Source organism: Scophthalmus maximus, chromosome 3 (assembly GCF_022379125.1).
Source record: "Scophthalmus maximus strain ysfricsl-2021 chromosome 3, ASM2237912v1, whole genome shotgun sequence".
NCBI classification, from domain to species: domain Eukaryota; kingdom Metazoa; phylum Chordata; class Actinopteri; order Pleuronectiformes; family Scophthalmidae; genus Scophthalmus; species Scophthalmus maximus.
This window is the reverse complement of record NC_061517.1, coordinates 2497501-2521268: the sequence shown is the minus strand read 5'-3', so window position 1 is coordinate 2521268 and position 23768 is coordinate 2497501. Positions and strand designations below refer to the sequence as shown.

The following is a 23768-nucleotide window of genomic DNA, read 5'->3' as shown; positions in this document are numbered from 1 at the left end:
ATAGTAAAATGCGCTTAGCAATAGAATCTTAATTAATCTAATTATATAATCATTATTGTCGTATCCAGGGAACAGATGCAATTTCACGTAATGGTGAGTGATAAAAGTTACAGCAGTTTATAATTTGTTACTGTTGCAGTATGTGATACATTGCCATATAAAATAAACAGCAATCTGTTTTTTTTACATTAGACAAAAATACTGTGGCGTTTGCTGCTTTTTTTATTAGCACACTGTATCTATAAGCCTGCTATCTATTTGTGTTTGAGATGCAAATTGTTGATTGTATTGTGTCCGCATTGTTATCCAGGAAAAGCCACAGAAGACAAACTGCTCATGGTCTCAACAACAGTATTCCATGTGGACACCAGTAGCAAGGGAAATATGGAAATCTATGTCTTTGTGATGAATGTGTTTTTTGTTACCCACTTTAGCCAGATCAGTGTGGTGCTGAGGAAATCTAGTGTTATTACTTCAATTGTTTATATTGATATAAAGTGGAAAGTTATGTTTTGTGAAACTGGTGCTTTTGTTTCTGTGTGAACTTTAGACACACCAGGTCATTCCAATATAGAAACAATGTAAGTGGCGACCAAAAATTACTCACTATCAATATGTGACTGTTATTTATTTAATTTAATGATCAATTGATTGTTCCTTGAATACAATGTCAAAAAATTGTGAAAATGTCCCATCTATCTTCATATCTATCTATCTATCTATCTACATATCTATCTATTTGTATATCTATCTATCTGTCTATCTATCTACATATCTTTCTATCTGTATATCTATCTATCTGTATATCTATCTATCTGTCTATCTACATATCTTTCTATCAGTATATCTATCTATCTGTATATCTATCTATCTATCTGTCTATCTATCTATCTATCTATCTATCTATCTATCTATTTATCTATCTACATATCTATCTATCTGTATATCTATCTATCTATCTGTATATCTATCTATCTATCTATCTATCTACATATCTATCTATCTATCTACATATCTATCTATCTATCTATCTATCTATCTATCTATCTATCTATCTGTCTATCTGTCTATCTATCTATCTATCTATCTGTCTGTCTATCTATCTATCTATCTATCTATCTGTCTATCTATCTATCTATCTACATATCTATCTATGATGAATGGTACATATTAAAACCTGGGGGAATTTCATGTATTGAATAATGAAACTATCATGTTCTATGACAATAGGGGCCCGAAACGTTTTCTTTCTTTGTTTCACGCCCGGGGCCCTGTGGATGTTGATCTGTCCGTGTTGTGGCCCCTGTGGTTCTTGCCGGTTCTCTAACGTGCGGGCACGTGAAGGCACCACGGCCCCGGGTTCTCCTCCTACGTCAGCGGCTCCGGGGCGGTTCACGCACGGGGCAGTGAGGGGTGGGAGGGCCCGTCACCTGACTCCAGCGGGCTGGAGCACATCGGTGGGTGTAGCTCGGCGGCGCGAGCCCTCTGGTGCGATGCGTCTTCATGACTCGCTTTGAGTCCGGAGCAGCTGCGGTTCACTGTGCCCACGGTCCCCAGAGCAGCGACACCATCCATCGGCTGAGCCGAGCAGCGGCAGCGGGGGACGGCGAGCTCCAGCCCCGCCACACACGTCAGTGACCAACCGTTGCACCCGGACCCGGAGGAGGGAGAGAGGGAGCCGCGTCGTTGAGCCATGGGGTTCCGCAAGAAGAACAAGAGCCCGCCGGTGCTCAGCCACGAGTTTGTGATCCAGAACCACGCAGACATGGTTTCGTGTTTGGCGATGATCATCCTCCTCGGCCTGATGTTCGAGGTACCGTGTTAGCTGCGGTTAGCATACTACTGCTAGCTGGTGCTGTTAGCTGCTAGCTGCTAGCTGCTGCTGTTAGCTGCTAGCTGCTGCTGTTAGCTGCTAGCTTCCGTTAACTGCTGTTAGCCGCGGCAGTTAGCTGCTGCTAGCCGCCGCTGTTAGCCGCCGCTAGCCGTTGCTAGCTAACATGACAGCAGCTCTCCGGGGCAGGTCCCTCCTTCCCCCTCTCATGTGTCTCTCAGCGGTGGGTGAGGAGGCCCGCATCTAGCAGCTCGTTTTACCAGGCGGCTAAAAGAAAAAAGTATGTGACCCGTACTAACACAGCTGATCGGACAGTGTGTGTGTGTGAGTGTGAGTGTGTGAGTGAGTGAGTGTGTGTGTGCTCGTCTTCATCAACAGACGTGTTGTAGAAGTGAGCGGTCACGTTCGAATGAAAACAGGCTAATCTCGTCTCGTCTCCACCCAAACTCAAGTCACCGGGCTGGAGGCAACGAGAGAAGAGGCATCACCTCCAGATGTGCCCCACATCAGGCGTCAGAGGGCGGTGGGGGGGCGGGGGGGGGGGGGGGGTGCAGATGACACACTCTCATCCAGTCACAGGGGCAGTGGACCGAGGCCCCTGGGGGCCCCACCTGGTCCCCACACCTCGGCTCTGGGAGTCGGTGAATACATTTAAATGATACCTGAGTTTTTCTCCACAGTAGTGCTTATGCTAAAAGCGTGCAGAACAGAGCACATTGTATACGGGGATCGTACGGGTGCTTGACATCCTTGAAAAGTGCTTGGATTTTGGACAGAGTGCTTGAAAATGCGTCGATTTTGCAGGTTTGATCTATAAAATGTCAGAAAATATGGATTTTGACGATGTATTGTTATTGTGACAGTCCTACGTGCAAAGATTTCTGCTCCACTGTAAAACAACAAAAAAAGAGAGTATCCTGTGTGTGTGATTCTTTAGATCATGTACATAAATGATATATGTACATACATTTTTCCTGGTTTTTTTATTCCTGTTGCCTTCCAGGTCACGGCGAAGTTTGCCATCATGTTCATCACGGTCCAGTATAACGTCACACAAGTTCTTGGTGAGTAGAACGGGGTTCCTCCTAAGAAGTGTGGAAAAAGTATGGAGTTTGATTTTTAGTAATTACCGTGTCTGAATGAGAATGTTTCCCGACTGAAGTCTGAACTCACGTGGAACCAAAGATTTCATATGACTATGACAGGGGGAAGGATTTTATTTAGATTATCCTGGTGACAGCGAGTTACTTTGTTTTGTTGTTTCCTCTGTTGATGATAAAATACACATTTACCCCAAAATTACAGAGTTTAAATATCAACTTTTGTTATATGAGAATCAGTCCTGGAACAGGTGACGTCGGAAATTGGAAGTATCGATATTTCAATATCAATCCGCAGAAACCTTGGCTTTCTGTTAATGAAGCGCAACATGATAGCAGACAGTCAGAATGTAATGTTAACATTTGGATTAATATAGATAATAATATTTAGTGAAGAGAGATCTAGCTATTTGTACTCTGGATGTCAACTATGGTCTGAAAAGATCTAGAGAGAAGAAGGAAATGTGAGTCTGGACATTTTTAATGAAAAATGTGTCTGAACCCTGGTTAAAGTTTATAGGTCCAGTAATTGTTTCAGTATTTAAAAAAACTCGTCATTGCTTATTCTCAACCTTTAAGTTTAAAAAAAACAACTTCTTTAACTGTTTTTGTTGTTGTTTTTGTTGTTGTTGATGTTGTTGCAGACGAGAAGAGTGAGCCGGTGAACCTTTACCAGTACGGCCCTAAAGACGTGGCCACGGTTTTCTTCTACCTGCTCATCGCCGTCATCCTTCATGCCTTGATACAAGAATATATTCTGGACGTGAGTACCACTTCACGTACTCTTCTCCATCACACTCTCCCACGTCATCATCTTTTTTTAAATTCATGTGTAAACGCGATACATGTCAAATTAAATTCTCTCTGTCTCCAACTTATCAGCACCGCGCACAAGTGTAGAACTAAAGCAAAATCATAGTGTCTGACCCAAGCGTTGTGCTCGCTACAATAAGTATCAAAAGTATCATAGACTCCTTTGTCATCATGGGAATCGATTCTGATCTGATCAGTTTTTTTTGTAAATGATCAAATCTCATCCACTTAATCCTAGTGACTGACATGTTCCTCATGTACGTCTTTTTGCTTTAGTGACAATTTGGATATCATCAATAGAAAGAAATCTTTCCTTGTTCCAAAAATAGAAATCTCTTGTTATTCTTACACATTCACATTAAAGCTGTGACCGTTTAATCTACTTCACCTCCTGTTTCTCATAAACCAAGCGGGGAAAAAATGAATCTATAAATATCTTGAATTTGAGTAACTGATAAAAGTGACTCGTTCGAAAGAAGTTTAATGCTGCCCCGTTTGATTTACGATATAAACGTGTTCATCTGTTCATGCGCAAATTTTTTTTTGGGCTGCAACTGACGATTATTTTCATTATCGATTAATCTGTCGATTATTTTCTCGATTAATCGATCAGTTGTTTGGTTCATAAAATATTGAAAAATGTCAATCTTGTTTCCCAAAACTTCAAGAGATGATGTTTTGTTTTATCCACACGCCAAAGACAGTCAGTTCACTGTCACAGAGGAGCAAAGAAACCAGAACATATTCACATTTAAGAAGCTGAAATCAGAGAATTTTGAATTTTTTTCCATAAAAAATACTTGAGCCGATGATGCGATTATCAAAACATTTGTCGATTAATTTAGAAGTCGATTACTAATCGATTAACTGTCGCGGCTCTGGATAAAAGTGACTCATTGGAAAAAGAAGATTATTAATGTGTTCATCTGTTCCCTGTGTAATTTTTATTTTTTTGCTGGATTTCAGAAAATGAACAGAAGGTTGCACCTGTCCAAGACCAAGCACAGCAAGTTCAACGAGTCGGGGCAACTGGCCGTCTTCTACCTGTTCTCCTTCGTGTGGGGCTGCAGCATCCTGACGGCGGTACGACGCTCAGACGCCACGACGACGCATCGTCTCTCTCTGACGGCGTCCGGCTCTTGTTTTTTTTCTCATCGCTGTCTCTCTCTTGTTTCTCTGAACAGGAGGAGTTCGCAAAGAACCCCACGTTCCTGTGGGAGGGTTACCCTCACACTCACATGGTGTAAGTACACGTACACAGACCGCCGCTCATCGTACCATCACATTCCGTAAAGTCGTTGATCCCAAGAACAATCCAAACGCTCACATCATCTTCTGTCAAAGTTTAATGTCAGTGACCAATAGTATCGCAGGAGACAACAGGACCTTCTGCACATGAATGTGATTGAACCCGTGTCGGTGCTGAAATAACAGTCAGGCTCTCGTCTCCTAGTTTTCAGGTCAAGTTCTTCTACATTTGCCAAATTGCCTATTGGCTCCACGCACTTCCTGAGCTGTACTTTCAAAAAGTACGGAAGGTAAGAATACGTGGAAAATGACGTTTCACACTCCTGTTTGTTTCCCTGTGTTTTGCAGAGTGGCAGCTTGTTTATGTAAATGAAACTTATATGACATTTAATCGACCACTAAGTTAATCACCAACCATTTTGTTAATTGATTTATTGTTTTAAGTCGTTTTTGTGGGGGGAAAAAAGTCTAAATCTTTTAATTTCAGCTTCCTTAATGTGAATATTTTCTGGTTTCTTTGCTCTTCTGTGACAGTAAACTGAACATCTTTGGTGTGAGGACAAAACCAAACATAATCTAGGGGTGGCGGGGAACACGATTGACATTTTTCCCCATTTTATGAACCAAACAACTAATCGATTAATCGAGAAAAATAGTTGACAGATTAATCGATGATGAAAATATTTGTTAGTTTGCAGCCCTACATGAGATGCTCAAACTGTCAGTTTTATTTTGAAGACGTTGAGTTCGGTCTCTTCTCCGTGTTTGTTTCCCGCAGGAGGACATTCCCCGACAGCTCTATTACATTTGCCTTTACGTCGTCCACATCACCGGTGCCTACGTCTTAAAGTAAGTGGAATCATTTCGACCTCTTTTTTCCCCCCGAGTGGATCGCGGAGTCCAGACTGTTCAGAAGAAAATCTCTTGAACTTCCACTTCTTCAGGATCTCACCCAGAGTCCAGTTTCTCACAATCTCACCTACAGCCCCTCTGCAAAAGTTCAGCAAAGTGTCTCACTCCGCACTTATCTTATCGCTGTTGAATTAAGAGAATAAACTGCTCCTCCTATTGGACACTTTAGATACTGCACCTCATCTAAAGTGAACTGAGTCTCCAGCGATGAACTGAGGAGAAACTCTAAGAGTTTTGTCCACTCAGGGAATTAATCCTGGAATTAACAAATCACTTAGTATTTTGACCTCTTCCTCTCTTCCCTTTAGACATCTCCTCCTCCAAGACTATTGATCAAAAACTAATATTAATAGGGATGCACCGCAATGTAAATTGATGGCCAAATTCCGAATAACTGAACACCTTTTTTTGTTTTTTATAGTTTTTCATTTATTTTGCCATTTTTCCACTATTGCATAAATTAAATAGCCTAAATGTGTTTCTACTGTTTTGTCTTGATTTTCAAGGGGAAAAAAATCAACTTCTAATTTATAAATATTATACCAGGAAAGCACAATAACTTAAAAAAAACCTAAATAAGATCAAATACTTTTATATATTAGACTTTTATTTATTTTGATTGCGTCATTAAAAACATTGTTCGGTAATAATTGTTCGGTCTTTTCACTTATTCGACCAAAAGGGCATTTTTTTGTTGCTTCTTTCGGCCGAACATCCGGTGCAGCCCTAGATATTAAAATATACTTTCGTCTGTGAGATGACGACGACGACACGCAGTCGATGATCATTCTGATGGTTCTGTCCCGTGTGTTCAGCCTCCACCGACTGGGCCTGGTGCTGCTGGTCCCTCACTACCTGGTGGAGCTGCTGTTCCACGCCTCGCGCCTCTTCTACTTCAGCGACGAGAACAAGCAGAAAGGGTATGTACTATATATATCAGGTACAAGCACCTGGATCTTAACAACCTGATGACAAATAATTTTGTCCCTTATTACAGTTTTACTCTGTGGGCTCTCCTGTTCGTCATCGCCCGCCTCCTCACCCTCACACTCTCCGTCCTGACGTTCGGCTTCGGGCTGCCCCGCACGGAGAACCAGGGCTTCTCCTTGGCACAAGGAAACTTCAATGTGCTCACCATCAGGTCGGTGCTCAGGAGCCAGTTAATGTCCGGTACCTCTTTTTAATCGGTGGCATTACGCCTGAAGTTTTGTTTTTACCTGAATCACTTCCCCTTCATCCCTCCATCCATCCATCCATCCATCCATCCATCCATCCATCCATCCATCCATCCATCCGCTCACAGGATGACGTGTCTGGCTGCCATCTGCCTGACGCAGGCCTGGATGATGTGGAAATTCATTAACTTCCAGTTGAAGAAGTGGAGGGAGCACAGCCAGAACCAGGCGTCGAAGAAGAAGACGCCGGCGACGAGCACGACGGTCAGCCCGAAGAGCAAGCCCCACAAGCGGGAAGCAGGCAGGGGTGAGTGTGACGCTCCCTGCGCCAGGTTTTCGTTCAAACACTTGGTGTGCGACATTTCGTCAGTGTGTCTCTCTCCCTTCGCTTGTCTCGGCAGGAGCGGCGGTCAACGGCGTGGTGAAGGCCGAGGACAAAACGTCGCCCCGGGCCAGAAAAGCCAAAGCTTCGTAAGAGACGGAAGATTGTGGAGGAGAAACCCGAGCGAGGGAGTTCCGACGGTGCGACGCGACGACGTCTTTTCACGCCGCTTCAAATGTCGTCGACTGCTCTCTCTTTAGAAACAAACAAATGTTTAAGCGCACTTAAGAAACCTTACGTACCCGTGTCCCCCCCCCCCTTTGAAAAGAAAAAAAAAGAGTCCAGTGTTAGTGTCTGTCCGAAGTGTTCGTCTCCTCCGCTGGTGGGACGGTGGTTCTGATGCTTTAACGGGATCGATTCAGCTCCTCAAAGTGTCCTTCTGTGGGAAAAACAAACGATCGCTCGTCGGGTATTTTTTTTCAGCCTGAGTTGCTCCTCAGTAAATTTGACAAGTGAATCTTTAACTTCAGGGCGACTTCATCTCAAGTGTTCTTGCAACAGATTAACTGTGCAGGGCGTGTGTGTTCTCAGCTACAGGCCACTGGTCCGCGTCCCAGATTGAAATCCCGCCTCTCTCTCTCCCTCTCTCTCCCTCTGCGATGTTCTGCTGTCGTCAGGAAAAAAAGGTTTTCGAAAAATCGTCCAGAGGAAGATTTGCGCTTTAAAGCTGCAGAAAGAAAAAACACGAAGCTTCTTCTCGACTTCGTCCATCATTTACTGCCTTTGACATCCAATGTGCTCCTGGATTGAGGCGCTTGGATATTTTTGCGTTTGCTCCCCCCCCCCCCCCCCCCCCCCCCCCTCCGTCCGGGGGTTTTCAGTGACTTGCCGAGAGGAAGCTGCACCGTAAAACCTGCGACGCCGTGAAAACACGCAGTTAAATCTTCGTAACGGCACGATCGCAAAAAACCTGAGCAAGAGGCTGCATGTCTCGGTCAATATGTCAACGCATGAGGGTTTATGGCTCAAGAGGTTACGGCTTGATCCTACCTGTCTCTGTCTCTGTCTCTGTCTCTCTCTCTCTCTCTCTCTCTCTCTCACACACACACACACACACACACACACACACACACACACACACACACACACACGCATTCAGTGGCCTTTTTTTTTTCTACGACTGCTGCAAGAGGTTTTGCGTTATTTTATTTTTGTCATATTCCAACAGATAGTTATTTTATATGCTTTAAAAAAAAAGAAGCTATAACCAGCGAACACAGTTTAGTTCGTCCAAACCAATACAATCTTTTCTTCAAGTGTCCTTATAGCGTACGTCGGTGTTCGTATCACTCGTTCTGCGTCCGTCGCTTCTGTTTTCGCCTTTCGCCTTCTCTCTCTCTCTCGCTCTCTCGGTCGGTCAGTCTGCGGACGCGCGTGTGTGTGTGTGTGTGTGTGTGTGTGTGTGTGTGTGTGTGTGTGTGCAGTATTGTGTCGCGTACTCTTGTGTGTTAGCGAACTAACCAGGCCTGAATGATGAGGACAATTTTTTTTTTTATCTGAGGACAATTTTTTTTTTTTATCGCTCGTCTCGTCGTAACAAAAGAAAGCGATTGAATGAAATGTGACAATCTTTTCATCACTTCCCGATACATCGTCTCTGTCCACTCCTCACACCGGTCGGGTCGTCTCACCCCCCCCCCGACAACGCTTCTCTCCTGAGTCAACGGGTTCTCGGTTTAACTAAATGCTTCTGTGTCCCTACTCCACGGATCCCCCCCCCGCCTGCGCGTGCGAGAGAGATTTAGTGATTTCTGGCGCGTCCCTCCTGCTCTCGCCTTTTCAATGATCCTGACGCTGCTGTCGGCAGGACGACGGGAGAGACACCGATCCTACTCGCTCCTCATTGGGCCTGTGGTGGTGGTGGTCGCACGGCGCCATAGGAGGGAAGGAGGAGCGCGTTACCAGCCTGTTGATAAAACTGTCTCAGATGTTAAAGAGAAAAAGAAAAAGAACAAAAAAAAAGTTCAACCCAACACTGTACTGAAATAAGTGTCAGATTTTTAAGCTATTTTTATAGAGACGGGGGAAATTCACTGTTGTTCAGTAAAAAAAAAAACACGTGTGAATATTTGTTTGGCATCCATAATGATATAAATTGTTTTTTTAAATATATATATATATACATATATATATATAAGAATGAAGCTTGCTGAACTGTTAACGTGGGTAAACATTGTGGTATGAGTGTAAAAAAAATGCTACTTCATGGCCTTATTAGAGCAGAGTGAAGTCGGCTAACGACGCGCTGCAGCTTCATCATCATCGTGACGCTCGTCCTCCTCACGCCCGCTTCATCCGATCCGGTGCAGAGCTGCAATTCATCAACTAATCTGTCGACCGTTGTTTGGTCCATAAAATGTCAGAAAATCTCATTTTTTGCCAAACCCAAAAGGTTTTGACGTTTGGTTTTGTCCACACGCAAAAGCTGAAATCATAAAAACTACTTGAGCCGATTTAAAAAATGATTCATCAAAAATAGTTGGCAATTAATTTCGCAGTCGATTACTAATCGATTAATCCAGTCCTGCTGGTGATCACAGGCGTAACAGCCACATTAACCCCCCGACAGACCAGAATATACTCAGTTTATATGTTTCATAGATAAAATTCAATTATACAGTTTTAGAAAATTGGAGAAAAGTTAAGGTCAGAGATATATGCCTTATATATATTAAGCTGTTACACTGGTCTTGTGACGACAGGCCCGGTGTAGCAGCCCCCTGCCAGATTAAGTCCAGATTATGTGTTTTTCATAAAAAAAAAGTTATCTCTGAGGTATAAAATATACTGTATTTAGTTTTAAGTAATACATGAAATACAATTACACATTTAGAAATTGGAGAAACATCAGGGTTAGAGATCATTACCATACCTGTATTCCTATATTCTGGGTAAAGCCAGTGTAATCTGGGAGGGGGGGAATATATATTTGGGGCTGTTCGCTCGGACACACAGCAGCCGAAATAATCCCACAGGAATGCACTTTTCTTTTTGCATAGTATGCATTTTGTCCGAGCAATTTAACACCGCTCACTTTTCTGCAATGGACTCTCAGTGACTATGAAATTGAAGTGGCTCAATTTAAACTGTGGGAGACTTTTCTTTTTTTTTTTAAACACTGCGATGAATTAACCTCGATGAGCAACAATCACTAATCACTTCACAAAAAGACTGAATCATGTTTCTCGTGTTCACTCCGTTCTGCCGCTCGTCTGTAGATGTCGCGATACGTTTCCTTTTCAGATCTGTCGTCTTTGAACTGTTATTATATTTATGCAAACTCTCGTGAGCTCTGTTCATTTTTTTCTTTGTCACTAATTTTGTATTATTATTATCATTTCATTTTTGAATAAAGCTTTTGATCATGACACAAACAAGCTGAACGGGATTCTTTTCAAGTTTGAAGTGCAAAGTAAATCATCTGAGATGATGTCATTTATTTTTCACCTCCTGCTCATTACATCTTTCCATTTATTTCCCTTTTTTTTCATTTTATACTTCCCACAGGGGATGATGATGATGGTGTCAGGAGATGAAATATTGACCCAACTGTACTTCTGGGGCCAATCACCACCAGGGGGCAGCACTGAGCCTGCGGGGCTGGAGGCAGGCAGTCTGCAGGGGCAGAGAGCTGCATTAATAAATCACCAGTCAGAAAAGAGACAGGCGGAAACATTGTGTTATCACACAGTGGGAAGCCGAGCTCTCGCTCTCTCTACCATTGCCAAGCAGTTAACAAACCAAACGACTAAATACGTATTTAGAGAGAGAGAATAGTAGAAATATTCACTGCTTACATGCAGTTTGACCAGAGTGAACATGGTGTGTGTGTGTGTGTGTGTGTGTGTGTGTGTGTGTGTGTGTGTGTGTGTGTGTGTGTGTGTGTGTGTGTGTGTGTGTGTGTGTGTGTGTGTGTGTGTGTGTGTGTGTGTGTGTGTGTGTGTGTGTGTGTGTGTGTGTGTGTGTGTGTCCGTCTGATGTGAGGGATGAGCAGGACGCGGAGCAGAGACACCTGCAGCTCGCCGCTAATGTGCTGGGTTGTTTCTCTGGCCAGTCGGACGGTGTGTGATGGATCAGTGGGAAGTGAGAGAGAGGCAGGCCAGAGCTGTGCAGGGGTCAGCACAAGGACAGGGGTTCACACACACACACACACACACACACACACACACACACACGACTTGAACCCTGAGAGAAAACCTACAGAATGAGAGTAAGAGAGTAGAGGGGGGAAAGAACTGACGCTTTTCCCCCTCGTCCAATGAGGATCAATCTCCCAGTGAATCGTCAGTATTCTGTGTAATCTCCATATAAATGAGCTTCATTAAAAGGGAAGTACTTTCTTATTTAACGAAGCTCATTTGAAATTCTGTATTTAATAAGACATGTAATCCCAGACTTTCAGACTAATAGCCAACAATTAGCAGGCAGGACCGGAGCGTGTGAGCGTGTGAGCGTGTGTGTGTGTGTGTGTGTGTGTATTGTAATAGTCCATCAATGTTATTCCCATTGATTGTCTGAAAGGAGCACGTTGTGCAGCAGCTGCTCCGTCAGCCAGGTTTACTCGCCTGTGATCCACGGAGCTCAGTGAAGATCTGAGACGGCTGTTTGTGAGCGAGCAGGCGAGGGGGAGGTGAGGTGAAGGCAGAGCAGGTGGAGGCCTGGTGGTGGTGCTGGAGGAGGAGGAAAGAAGGAGCGTGGTGGACGGGATGGAAACATCTGGAGGGATCGGTGGCCCCGGGACTAACACACAGACAAAATGGTGAAGGAAGAGAGAGGAGGAGGAACAGACGGACAGAGAGTCTGTGATTCACAGTCCAACCAAAGAGAATAATGGAGGGGAGACTGTGTGTGTGTGTGTGTGTGTGTGTGTGTGTGTGTGTGTGTGTGTGTGTGTGTGTGTGTGTGTGTGTGTGTGTGTGTGTGTGTGTGTGTACAGGTCTTTCTGCAGCTGTGAGGACATCTGATCTGCTCCTCAGAACCTTCAAAGGACTCTCCGAGGGTTAAGGCGTTCTGGTTTCCTGGTTCTGGTTAGAATAAGGTTTAAAGGGACAGTTCAGTGATTTTGAAGTGGGGTTGTATGAATAACTTGTGCAGTTAACATGGTACCTCAAGGAGACGGGGATCAGCGATGTCATTTAACGGAGTTTGGAGGAGGAGTGGAACAAGCGAAAGCCGGAGCTCTACTGTTGCAGAGGGGACCACCGGAAAACCTCTTTTTCGCCACATTTTTAAATGCTTACCTAAAACGCTAATGCTAATTAACTATGCATAAGTAACTCATACAACCCCACTTCAAAATCACCGAATTATCCCTTGAAGGGTGAAGGTGAGGGCTGCGGTAAGGTAACCGATGTCCTCACAACTACAGAAGGACAAATGTGTGTCTCTGCAGATCAGAGGAGACGTATGAAACGGTCCAGAAAGAAAACAATAGGAGAGGTGAAACACTGAGGTCGATGAGAGGAAAAATCTTAAACGAATCAAACAAAAGGTAGAAAAGAGCTTTATTTATGCTGTTTTACTCGAGGTCGGTCAATTTAGATCCAACTCTTCTTTAGTAAAAGCTCTAACAAAGAGCAAGAGACTCGATGTGAAATTGAGGGACACGCAGACAGAAAGAGGCGCAACGACAGAAGACGAAAAAGTTCTCTGCATGTGTGTGGAGGTTCATTAGTTATAATAATAGAAAAATAGAAAAAGACAAAAAACAATATATAATATATAATATTTCAAAACTCATGCAAACTCAGGAACACAGTTATGAACCTGATCTGAAATAGCGCAAGAGCTTCTCTCCCCCGGCCGACACGTCTGACCTTTAAGGAAGCAGGAAACCAAATAATCCAAATCAGAGGAAGCTGTCGTGGATTATTAGCGGTGCTGCATCGTCCAGTCTCATTAAAAACCTGAGTACAAACTGCTCCACAGACGAGGACGAGTGAGTCCATGATGAAAATATGTCTTTTGAATAAACTGTGTGAGCTAACTGTCCCTCTACTCAACAAAGTAAACAAACCAGTTGGCTCACAGACCGTCTCTCCCGTTTCAGTTCAACTAAGAAGCTGGAAGAAACTAGTAACGGACGTTAAGAGAGAAACAAACGTTAAGCTAGAGACGAACGTTAAGCTAGAAACAAACTTCTATCTAGTGGTGAAGGTTAAGCTAGTGACGAACGTTAAGCTAGTGACAAACGTTAAGCCAGTGACAAACGTTAAGCTAGTGATGAACGTTAAGCTAGAAACAAACTTCTATCTAGTGGTGAATGTTAAGCTAGTGACGAACATTAAGCTAGTGACGAACATTAAGCTAGTTATGAACTTTAAGCTAGTGACGGACGTTAAGCTAGTTATGAACGTTAAGCTAGTGACGAACATTAAGCTAGTGACGAACATTAAGCTAGTTATGAACTTTAAACTAGTGACGGACGTTAAGCTAGTTATGAACGTTAAGCTAGTGACGAACATTAAGCTAGTGACGAACATTAAGCTAGTTATGAACTTTAAGCTAGTGACGGACGTTAAGCTAGTTATGAACGTTAAGCTAGTGACGAACATTAAGCTAGTGACGAACATTAAGCTAGTTATGAACTTTAAGCTAGTGACGGACGTTAAGCTAGTGACGAACGTTAAGTTAGTTACGAACTTTAAGATAGTCGAACTTTAAGATAGTAATGAACTTTAAGATAGTCGAACTTTAAAATAGTAATAAAGTTCAAGATAGTAGCGAGCATTATATTAGCACATTCGACATGTTCGCTAACGATCTCACCAACTGAATGATTATAAAAGCGTTTTACACATTTAATCATCCTTTTTTAACTCCAAGTCTAATTTCTTTCAAAGGCTGAACACACGTCAGGATCCTTTGGCTCGTCCCTGTAACCGTGTCCCTGAGCTTCTCCGGAGAGGCTGAATGTGAGGACGCAAATCTGACATTTTCCGGAACTTTTCCTGTCGGCCCCCGAGTCAACCTCCAAAGAGCCCTCGGGCCGTCGGCAGGATATGAGCTGACGGAGTTGGTGAAAACCTCGGCCGTGGGGGCAGTGTGTGTTTGTGTTTCTGTGTGTGTGTGTTTTGCCTCAAGCTTTCACATTGCACAACACAGAAATCAACAAAAACGCAGAGGGACTGTGAATATGATTTATGCATGTTCTGTAGAATGTGTGGAATGTGCGTATGTGTTCATGCAGCGAGGCACTGACATGGATTTTTACACACCTACATGCACGCACACGCACACGCACACGGAGCTGGGAAGTGGGGCAGCTGACAGCACTGTAGCAAGGTCACGTGTGTTTATCCAGTGTCATCTGTTCCGTCAGTGCTCTCTCTCACCAACACTCACTCTGTGACAGTGAACACATCGTCTTCTTCCCTCACTCGTTCCTCCTCCTCCTCCTCCTCTTCCTCTTTGTGGGTTTTGTGTTTTTCTTCCGAACAGCAACTCCATCGTCCCTCGAGGCGTTCGAGCCACTGATTCAACTAACAGCTTCATCTGTTCAATCATGTCGTATTGATTTTGCATTGGACGATGCTGAGGTGGGTTTCACACAGACAACAGGGGTGATGGCTACATGAGACCGGACCATATGGTGGATTCATAAATATATGACAAATAGCATCATCTTTCAATTCTCATTAGTTGAGTGGAAGTTCCTTCCCTCTCTAGTTCACTATTTGATACGTGATACTGTAAAATCATTCGAGTGCTAATAAACGCTCTTCAAACAGGGTCTGTGTACAGTCGAGGTCACATCTTGACCTTAAAACAGAAAATCCCCCTGATGACGGCGGAATAAAGAAGATTCTTTCAGTCCGTCGCCCTCGTGCTGCTCCGGCTGGTTTTCCTTTTCCACAGTTAGCCTCGTTCCTCCAACATAATTTTTAACCTCAGCTTCTGAATTATTGACTGAATATCGGTATATTTATTATTCATTCATTAATCATCAATCAAATGTCAGAAAATAAAAAGAGGAATGTTACAATCAACCAACATCTGAGGAAAAAAACAAAACTAATTTTGTCTGATCTACAGGACAAAAAAAAAACATTTGTTATGTTACATATCATCATAATTTTTTGTTTTCATAATTACTTCTGGGATTAGTAGATTATATCAAGTATCTGACAGAATATGTTCCGTTTATTATTTCATATGAATGTTACTGCATTTCCTGCATCTCTTATACAGGTCGCCTCTTTCCTCTGTCCGTGTGTGTGTGTGTGTGTGTGTGTGTGTGTGTGTGTGTTAGTAGTTCCACTTCGCTCCCGAAGCCTCATTCCGACCTGTTCAGAATTTTAAACAGCTTCCTTGTTCCTCTCACCTTCCCTCAACTCTCAGTTTCTGTCGTCCGCTAAATTCTCACAGAGGAACTGACTCGACAGTAAAACATGGATATTAGATATTAGACAGAGTGTGTGTGTGTGTTTTAACATTTATCTTTCTGCCAATTTTCCAAATGACAGACAATAAGCACCATCATAATGTGGCTGCACATTGTGGAAGTTTCACTTGATCCATTCTGGTGTCTCAATAATTAGTTGAAAATATATTTAAATGTTAATCATTACTAAGCAAAGGTCTTAAATAACATATTTAGTTTAGTTTTGATGTATAATAATCATGTTGTTCAGTATCTGTTATGTATTTAAGAATGAATCTCTAGTTTGTCCCTGTAAATAAGTTTTATTCGGTTGAATACAGGGTAACACACATTAAGCTAGTGACAAACTGTAAGCTAGTTACAAACGTTAAGCTAGCAACGAACTTTAAACTAGTGACAAACTTTAAGCTAGTGAAAAAAATGTAAGCTAGTGACAAACTTTAAACTTGTTACGAATGTTAAGCTAGTAACGAACTTTAAACTAGTGACAAACTTTAAACTAGTGACAAACGTTAAGCTAGTAAGGAACTTTGAACTAGTGAAGAGCTTTAAGTTAGAAACGAACGTTAAGCTAGTGACAAACTTTAAACAAGTGACCAACTTTAAGCTAGTGACAAACTTTAAACAAGTGACCAACTTTAAGCTAGTGACAAACTTTAAACAAGTGACCAACTTTAAGCTAGTGACAAACTTTAAGCTCGTGACGAACTTTAAGCTAGTGACAAACTTTAAGCTAGTGACAAACTTTAAGCTAGTGACAAACTTTAAGCTAGTGACGAACATTAAGCTAGTGACAAACGTTAAGCTAGTACCGAACTTCACAAACTTTGAGCTAGTAATGAACTTTAAGCTAGTGACGAACGTTAAGCTAGTGACAAACTTTAAGCTAGTGACAAACGTTAAGCTAGTACCGAACTTCACAAACTTTGAGCTAGTAATGAACTTTATGATAGTAGCGAGCCTTAAATTATAATTATAATTATATAATTCGACATGTGCGCTAACGATCTCACCAACTGAATGGTTATTAAAGCGTTTTTCATATTTAATCGTCCATTTTAAACCCGCTGGATTTGAAACAAGCTGCAGACTCCAAGTCCAACATCTTTTAAAGACTGAACACATCTCTGGATCCTTTGGCTCGGACTCTACAATAAATCCCCAAAATCTCTGAGTGAATGTGGTCACTAGTCGGTTACAGTGTCAAATGAAACACGAGCGTTTGTTTGGTTGTTTTAATAAAATCTTCTGGGTTTAGCTCCTCTAAGTGTCTCTTCACATTTCTTCAGAAGTACCAGGCTCTTGAAATCAAATTCTTGAACAGCTTTGAGATGTTATTTTATCTCAACATCTGAACGTTCACTGTCGTCCACCCTCTCACCGAGTTATATTGGAATCCCATTTTCTCCTCGTTAGCTGTTCTTTTGCTTTGGCCTGATGAATTATGCCCGACCCTGGGAGGCTAATTGCTTCAAACCTTCTCCACGAGCATATTTCAACATTTCTCTTTCCCTCCCGATTAGTCTCGTACAGTTTTTCTCTCTTTCCCTCATTTTCCCTGTAAAAGTGCTCTGGTTTATCTCACTTCCTCTCGCTCTGTGTCCTTTTTCTCCAGCTGCACTTCCTGTCGTCCTCTGTCACACCGACAGCTCCGCGGTCTTTTCCTCTCTCCCCGTTTCTTTCAACAGACCTTTAGGTTTGTCCCTGCTCCTCGTCTCTTCGGGACAACGGCCCCGTCGATCATTATCTGTGATCTCGTCTCTGTCGTCTTAATCTGCCTTAAACTAAACTCCACCATCTCATCATCTTGTCTCACTTCCCTCTCACCTTCCTCTCCTCGTCCTCTTTCATTCCCGCTGTCATCGACACAATGGGATCCTGACTCGTGTTGTGTGTGTGTTTTCATGTGTGTACGTGAGCTCTACTCTCGTCTGCCTGGTATAACCATGGTGACGGATGTCGGTGCTGTCTCCGTCCCTGCCTTGTGTATCTTGGCAGCAGTCGGGCACCGCGTTGACGCATCCCAGTTCAGAGGCCACGCGGCTCCGACGTCACTGCTCCACGCCGACCCTGCCAGCTCGCAGACGGAGCCCGACATATGGGCCTCATCTATAAGACATCGGCGGCCCGAAGGAGCCACAGACCCTCCAGTGAAACGAAGCCAGTTCACAGAAGGTTGGCTCCTGCAGCGGCTGCAGGGAAGAGAACTGACATTTTCAGCGTTTCACGGGGGGGGGGGGGGGGGGGGGGCAGCCGAGTATCGACAGGAGAAGAACAAGCCTCTTCTCTTAACATTTTACATTACACCCGTACCCGATTAGCACAGCAAATAACAATCACTGCTACGATTTGGATTTGAACTAACAAGGATTTTCTTGTAGACTTCTGTAGAAACAACCACTGGAGTCGCCCCCTGCTGGTCATTCAGAGAATACAGGCTTCAGGTGACTACGTCCATTACACTCTGTGGTTTTAACTAGAGGCCGACTGATATGGAATTTGGGGGAGAGATGCTGATATCGATATTAGGGAGTACAAGATTTCAATACAGATACATCGGCCGATATACTGTACAATTATCGGTTATATATATCATGCAGATCTATCGGATTAATTATTGGTTACATTAAAATACCTATAATATAATATATAAATATAACACATATTTTATACATTCATAATATATTTATATTATAATAAAAAAAAAAAAATCTGTCAATGATTCCTAAGATGTCGTTATCAAACCTTTATGACAAAGAATTGTAATGGAGGCTTGATATTTTAGTTTAACCATAAACTTTGATCATGAATAGCTATAAATAAAAAAGGAAACATAAGTTCAACCAAATATTTAGACCTGTGACACATTGTTTACGTCTCATCTGTGAGAATTGGAGGCTATGGATGGAGAGACACGGGAACGTTCTTAGGAAGTCGAAATCTAGTGGAAGAATGTATCAGGAAACAAGTCTAGTTCCACTTGTCTCTCCATCTTCGGCCTCCAAGATGAGACGTAAACAATGTGTAACAGATCTTGTTTTAGCGAGAAAATTATCAAGTTATAACGTGAAACTTTCTTGTTGTAACGAGAAAGTAATATGTCGTACGCTTCTGTACTACCTGGACAAAAATGCAGACATTTATAATTTGAGTTTTGTCAATTAATTTGCAGCAGTGCTTTAAAAATGTGAACTAATAATCCCGGCTTGTGATAAGGAGGATGACGCTGCTGGCACACGAACGAACACTTTCTCTTTCCAAACGGACCAACTCCTCCTCAGCAGACAGACGAGGTTAAGACGCTCGCGACCTAATTTGCGGTGAACTTCAGACTGCGCTCATGTAGCCTCCTCCTCCTCCTCCTCCTATTCTTCCTTCTCCTCCTCCTCCTCTCTCTTCTCCTTCTCCTCCTCCTCCTACTCTTCCTTCTCCTCCTCCTCTCTGTTCTCCTTCTCCTCCTCCTCCTCGTCCTTCTCCTCCTCCTCATCAGACGCCTCTTCCTTCTCCTCCTCCTCCTCCTCCTATTCTTCCTTCTCCTCCTCCTCATCAGACGCCTCTTCCTTCTCATCCTCCCCTCCTCCTTCTCCTCTTCCTCCTCCTCCTGTTTTTCCTTCTCCTCCTCCTCTTCCTCCTCCTCCTCATCAGACGCCTCTTCCTTCTCCTCCTCCCCCTCCTCCTCCTTCTCCTTCTCCTCTTCCTCCTCATCAGACGCCTCTTCTTTCTCCTCCTCCTATTCCTTCTCCTCTGCATCAGACGCCTCTTCCTTCTCCTCCTCTTCCTTCTCCTCGCCCTCCTTATCAGACGCCTCCTCCTCCTCCTCCTCATCAGACGCCTCTTCCTTCTCCTCCTTCTCTTCCTCCTCATCAGACGCCTCTTCCTCCTCCTCCTTCTCCTCCTCCTCATCAGACGCCTCTTCCTCCTCCTCCTCCTTCACCTCCTCTTCCTTCTCCTCGCCCTCCTCATCAGACGCCTCTTCTTTCTCCTCCTCCTCTCCCTCCTCCTCTTCCTCCTCCTCCTCTTCCTCCTCCTCCTTCTCCTCCTCCTCCTTCTCCTCTTCCTCCTCCTCCTTCACCTCCTCTTCCTTCTCCTCGCCCTCCTCATCAGACGCCTCTTCTTTCTCCTCCTCCTCTCCCTCCTCCTCCTCCTTCTCCTCCTCCACCTCTCCCTCCTCCTCCTCCTCCTCCTTCTCCTCTTCCTCCTCCTCCTTCTCCTCTTCCTCCTCCTCCTTCTCCTCCTCTCCCTCCTCCTCCTCCTCTCCTCAGACGCCTCGCGCCAGTGGAACGTCTGTGGTTTGTGTTTCTCTTCTTTTAGTTTTCGAACAAACGAGAGATTTGTTTCTTTTCGACTGCGGACCGACCGACCGACCGACCGCGGACCCGGTGCGTCTCCGTGTCTGTGGGCAGCGGCACAGACGGCGGCTGCTAGGGGCTGCTGACCCCGCCCCCCACACTCCGCCCACAGACTCCGCCCCTCCTCCCCTTACGGCGGCGGAGTCTCGTCTGTAGTCCTCTTCCGGGTTGGTAGGCGGCGGCGGCGGGAAGCACGCTGCGCGCGACAGGACTCCATTACCCAGAATCCCCCGCGACGGCCTCAACTTACAGAACTGCGCTCCTCGGGCTCCGAGAGCGTTTCCCATTTAAACAAACAGTGGCGAAGATGGCGGAGAGTTCATGTGTGTGAAGAAGACATCTATCGAGCGTCGGCGGAAAGACAGAGAGAGAGACACGCGCCGACGACAAGGTGAGACCGCGTCCGCCAGGTCCGCCGCTCCGGCGACACTTTTCAGCCGCGTCGCGTTTCGACGTTAACGTCGGAAAACGTGGAGACTCAGCGGCGAACACACGATAGTGGCATCGGCGCCGAGGAGCGGGGGACACGGACAGAGAGACAGAGAGAGAGTGGTCACTTACTACGTGACAGCTGTGTGTGTGTGTGTGTGTGTGTGTGTGTGTGTGTGTGTGTGTGTGTGTGTGTGTGTGTGTGTGAGAGAGAGAGAGAGAGAAATGAATGACACTTTATCATATTTCATAAGTTGGTCGTGGTGGTGCAGCAGCCGGTCCGCTTTACGCACGAGCGCATGTCGGATGTTTCCAGTGGACACGGGCCGCGTGAAGTTTTTTGTGGAGAACACACACACACACACACACACACACACACACACACACACACACACACTTTACACTCTCTCTCTCTCTCTCTCACACACACACACACACGTGAACAGTCGGGGCGCGGGGAGAGTTGACGGGCTCGTGTCGGTGTGTTGTCGCTGGGAACCGATCGGTAACTGTGGACTGACGCGGTCCGCAACATGAGAGGATCTGAACCCGATGTGTTGGTTGATGAAGATCATCATGTTCATCATCATGTTCATCATGTTGTTCATCTGTATGCATATTCATCTGTACGTGCGCGTGTGATTCGGCTGCTGCTCTGTGAGGAGGCAGAACATACTGACAGCCTGTCTGTCTGCCTGTCTGTCTGCACTGGTCCCGTGGGCCGAGCAAAGTGCACAGACTCTCCTGCGTGCGGGTGAGTGCGTGAGTCTGTGAGCGAGTGAACGTCCCTCTGTTAGTTCACCTTCATAAACCTGCTGTCAGATCTTCATCCTGTCAAGTGCCTCAGTGTGTCTGCAGGGGGCAGCAGCGAGGCCCGGGTTACACAGCACAGCACAGCCACACACACACACCACTGCACAATACACATTACTGCAAAACTACCCACATACTACTGCACAATACACACTGCACAGTTACACACACACTACTGCACAATACTGCACACTACTGTACACTGCACGACCACATACATACAAACTGCTTCACTATACACAGTCACTGCACACTGCTGCACAAAACACACGACTGCACTATACACACTACTGCACACTACAAATTACACACTACACTGTGAATTGTGCAGTGTGTATTGTGTAATGTGTATTGTGCAGCGTGTTGTTTGAACTGTGTAGTGTATAGTGTAAACACTGCACTACACACATTACAAACACACTACACAATACACATTGTGTGCACACTGCAAAAATCATACCACGCACGGCACACTGGAAACATGATACACACACACACACACCCTGAGCCTCCACAGGTTGATCCCTGAAAGTGTGTGTGTGTGTGTGTGTGTGTGTGTGTGTGTGTGTGTGTGTGTGTGTGTGTGTGTGTGTGTGTGTGTGTGTGTGTGTGTGTGTGTGTGTGTGTGTGTGTGTGTGTGTGTGTGTGTGTGTGTGTGTGTGTGTGTGTGTGTGTGTGTGTGTGTGTGACGAACAGTTGAGGGGTGTGAATTGTGTTGTGATCAGTAATTTGCTGACAGACGATCAGAAACTCAAAGATATTTTTTTACGAGCTGCAGATCTTCACACGCGAGAAGCTGCTGCCAGAGAAACGTTGAAGAGTTTGATTGATTAATGACGTTAAATCACAGCCGAAGGCGACGACGTTACTTAAAATAACACGCTCACTGTTCCTGATCTGGGTTCAACGACACGATGAAACTATTTTTTAAATCTGAAATTTTTAAACTCAAAATGCAAGGATTAGTCAAAAGGGATTCCATGAATTGATGGATGGATATGAATCTGACTTGTTAGCATGTTAGCATGCAGAATGCTCTAACATCAGGACATGGCGGCTTTTACAATTTACAGGTAATTTGCCGAACCTGTAAAATCTCACTTGACTGTGACGTTATTCCGTACGCCCAACTTTTTTTTTTCCGTGTTGGCAGCGCTGTTGTTGTAAGCCTGTCACAAGCCTGTTTTGATCATCGATTAATCGTTTCAAGTAGTTTTTTATGGGAAAAAAAGTCAACATTTTCTGATTTCAGCTTCCTGAATGTGAATATGTTCTGGTTTCTTTGCTCCTCTGTGACAGTGAACTAAATATCTTCGGTGTTTGGACAAAACAAAACATCATCTTGGTGGTTTGGGGAAAGACAATGATTATTTTTCACCATTTTGTGAACCAAACAACTGATCGACGGATTAATGAAAATAATCCTTAGTTGCAGCCCTTTGATGAGCCTCTCAGATTAAATGTTATTGTTTTAAAACAACTTTTTTTAAAAAACACGCAGCATTTGAATACTGATTTGGATTTCATTCACCATGGCAACGGTCGAAGCTTCGAAAACCTTCCGGTTAAAACGGCTGCAGATCATCTTTTACGTCGATCATCTAAGCGATTAAACGACTCATCGTTTCATATTCCTGTTAGAAAATATCGTTGCGCTGATGTTTGGTATGTTAAGGATTTGAATTCCATCAACTCTGACTAAAGATTGAACCAGCTGCTGCTTGTTAAAGGTTTTAAACGATGAATCTATTTTCAATAATTTAATATCTTCTGAAGCTGAGTGGAGGGGGCGTGGCAGCAGGGAGGCCTCCACGTGTTTCACAGCGTCGCTGACAGATTTACAGTGAACTCTGTTCCCCGTGTGTGTGTGTGTGTGTGTGTGTGTGTGTGTGTGTGTGTGTGTGTGTGTGTGTGTGTGTGTGTGTGTGTGTGTGTGTGTGTGTGTGTGTGTGTGTGTGTGTGTGTGTGTGTGTGTGTGTGTGTGTGTGTGTGTGTGTGTGTGTGTGTGTGTGTGTGTGTGTGTGTGTGTGTGCGCGTGCGGACACACACACACACAAACATAGCTGCCCGGACTCCGTCGGCCACCGTGAGTGAGGCGTCTTCGCCGAGCGGATGGTGGAGACGAGGAGGAGGAGGAGGAGGAGGAGGGCGACAGTGATGTATGATGTTTGCTGAACGGGGAAAAAGAGGACGGAGGTTAGAGGCTGGTGACTGGGTCAGACGCTGGGGGCGTGTGTGTGTGTGTGTGTGTAGTGTGTGTAGTGTGTGTGTGTGTGTGTGTGTGTGTGTGAGAGAGAAGGGGAATTCTACCTGTTTTTTGGTTTTTTTTACCT

The 23768-nt window shown here is 44.3% G+C and overlaps 2 protein-coding genes, 1 long non-coding RNA gene and 1 pseudogene across 11 annotated transcripts in view; 3 read left to right on the top strand and 1 right to left on the bottom strand.

Annotated features, from left to right (window-relative positions):
* Nucleotides 1-1317: 1317 nt before the first annotated feature.
* On the top strand, nt 1318-10838 carry zgc:113278 (Translocating chain-associated membrane protein 1-like 1-like). 3 transcript variants are annotated; one of them, XM_035644022.2, is made up of 11 exons: nt 1318-1813; nt 2835-2895; nt 3576-3694; nt 4711-4827; nt 4929-4987; nt 5198-5282; nt 5771-5841; nt 6720-6824; nt 6902-7045; nt 7208-7386; nt 7481-10838. In XM_035644022.2, the coding sequence occupies exons 1-11, from the start codon at nt 1694-1696 to the stop codon at nt 7552-7554; spliced, it is 1134 nt and encodes a 377-aa protein (XP_035499915.1). In that variant the 5' UTR covers nt 1318-1693; the 3' UTR covers nt 7555-10838. The 3 variants fall into 3 exon arrangements, with proteins under 3 accessions (XP_035499915.1, XP_047186810.1, XP_035499916.1); XM_047330854.1 differs by lacking the exon at nt 1318-1813 and adding an exon at nt 1864-2111; XM_035644023.2 differs by lacking the exon at nt 1318-1813 and adding an exon at nt 2385-2635.
* Nucleotides 10839-12523: 1685 nt separating this feature from the next.
* LOC118316325 lies at nt 12524-16431 on the top strand. Its single transcript, XR_007030444.1, has 3 exons — nt 12524-13399; nt 14304-14999; nt 15192-16431. It is a non-coding gene; the product is annotated as an uncharacterized LOC118316325 (long non-coding RNA).
* Nucleotides 16432-18078: 1647 nt separating this feature from the next.
* Nucleotides 18079-20012, bottom strand: LOC124849875 (annotated as a pseudogene).
* A 418-nt stretch (nt 20013-20430) lies between these two features.
* The window catches only part of LOC118316315 (nuclear receptor coactivator 3), a 46346-nt gene continuing 43008 nt past the window's right edge, over nt 20431-23768 (top strand). For 5 of the 7 annotated variants that reach the window (XR_004795168.2, XR_004795167.2, XR_004795165.2 and 2 more), the window contains exon 1: nt 20431-20584. The gene's annotated coding sequence lies outside the window, so the exon portion shown is untranslated. The remainder of the gene's footprint in view (nt 20585-23768) is intronic. The other 2 variants (XM_035644009.2, XM_035644010.2) reach the window with 2 other exon arrangements.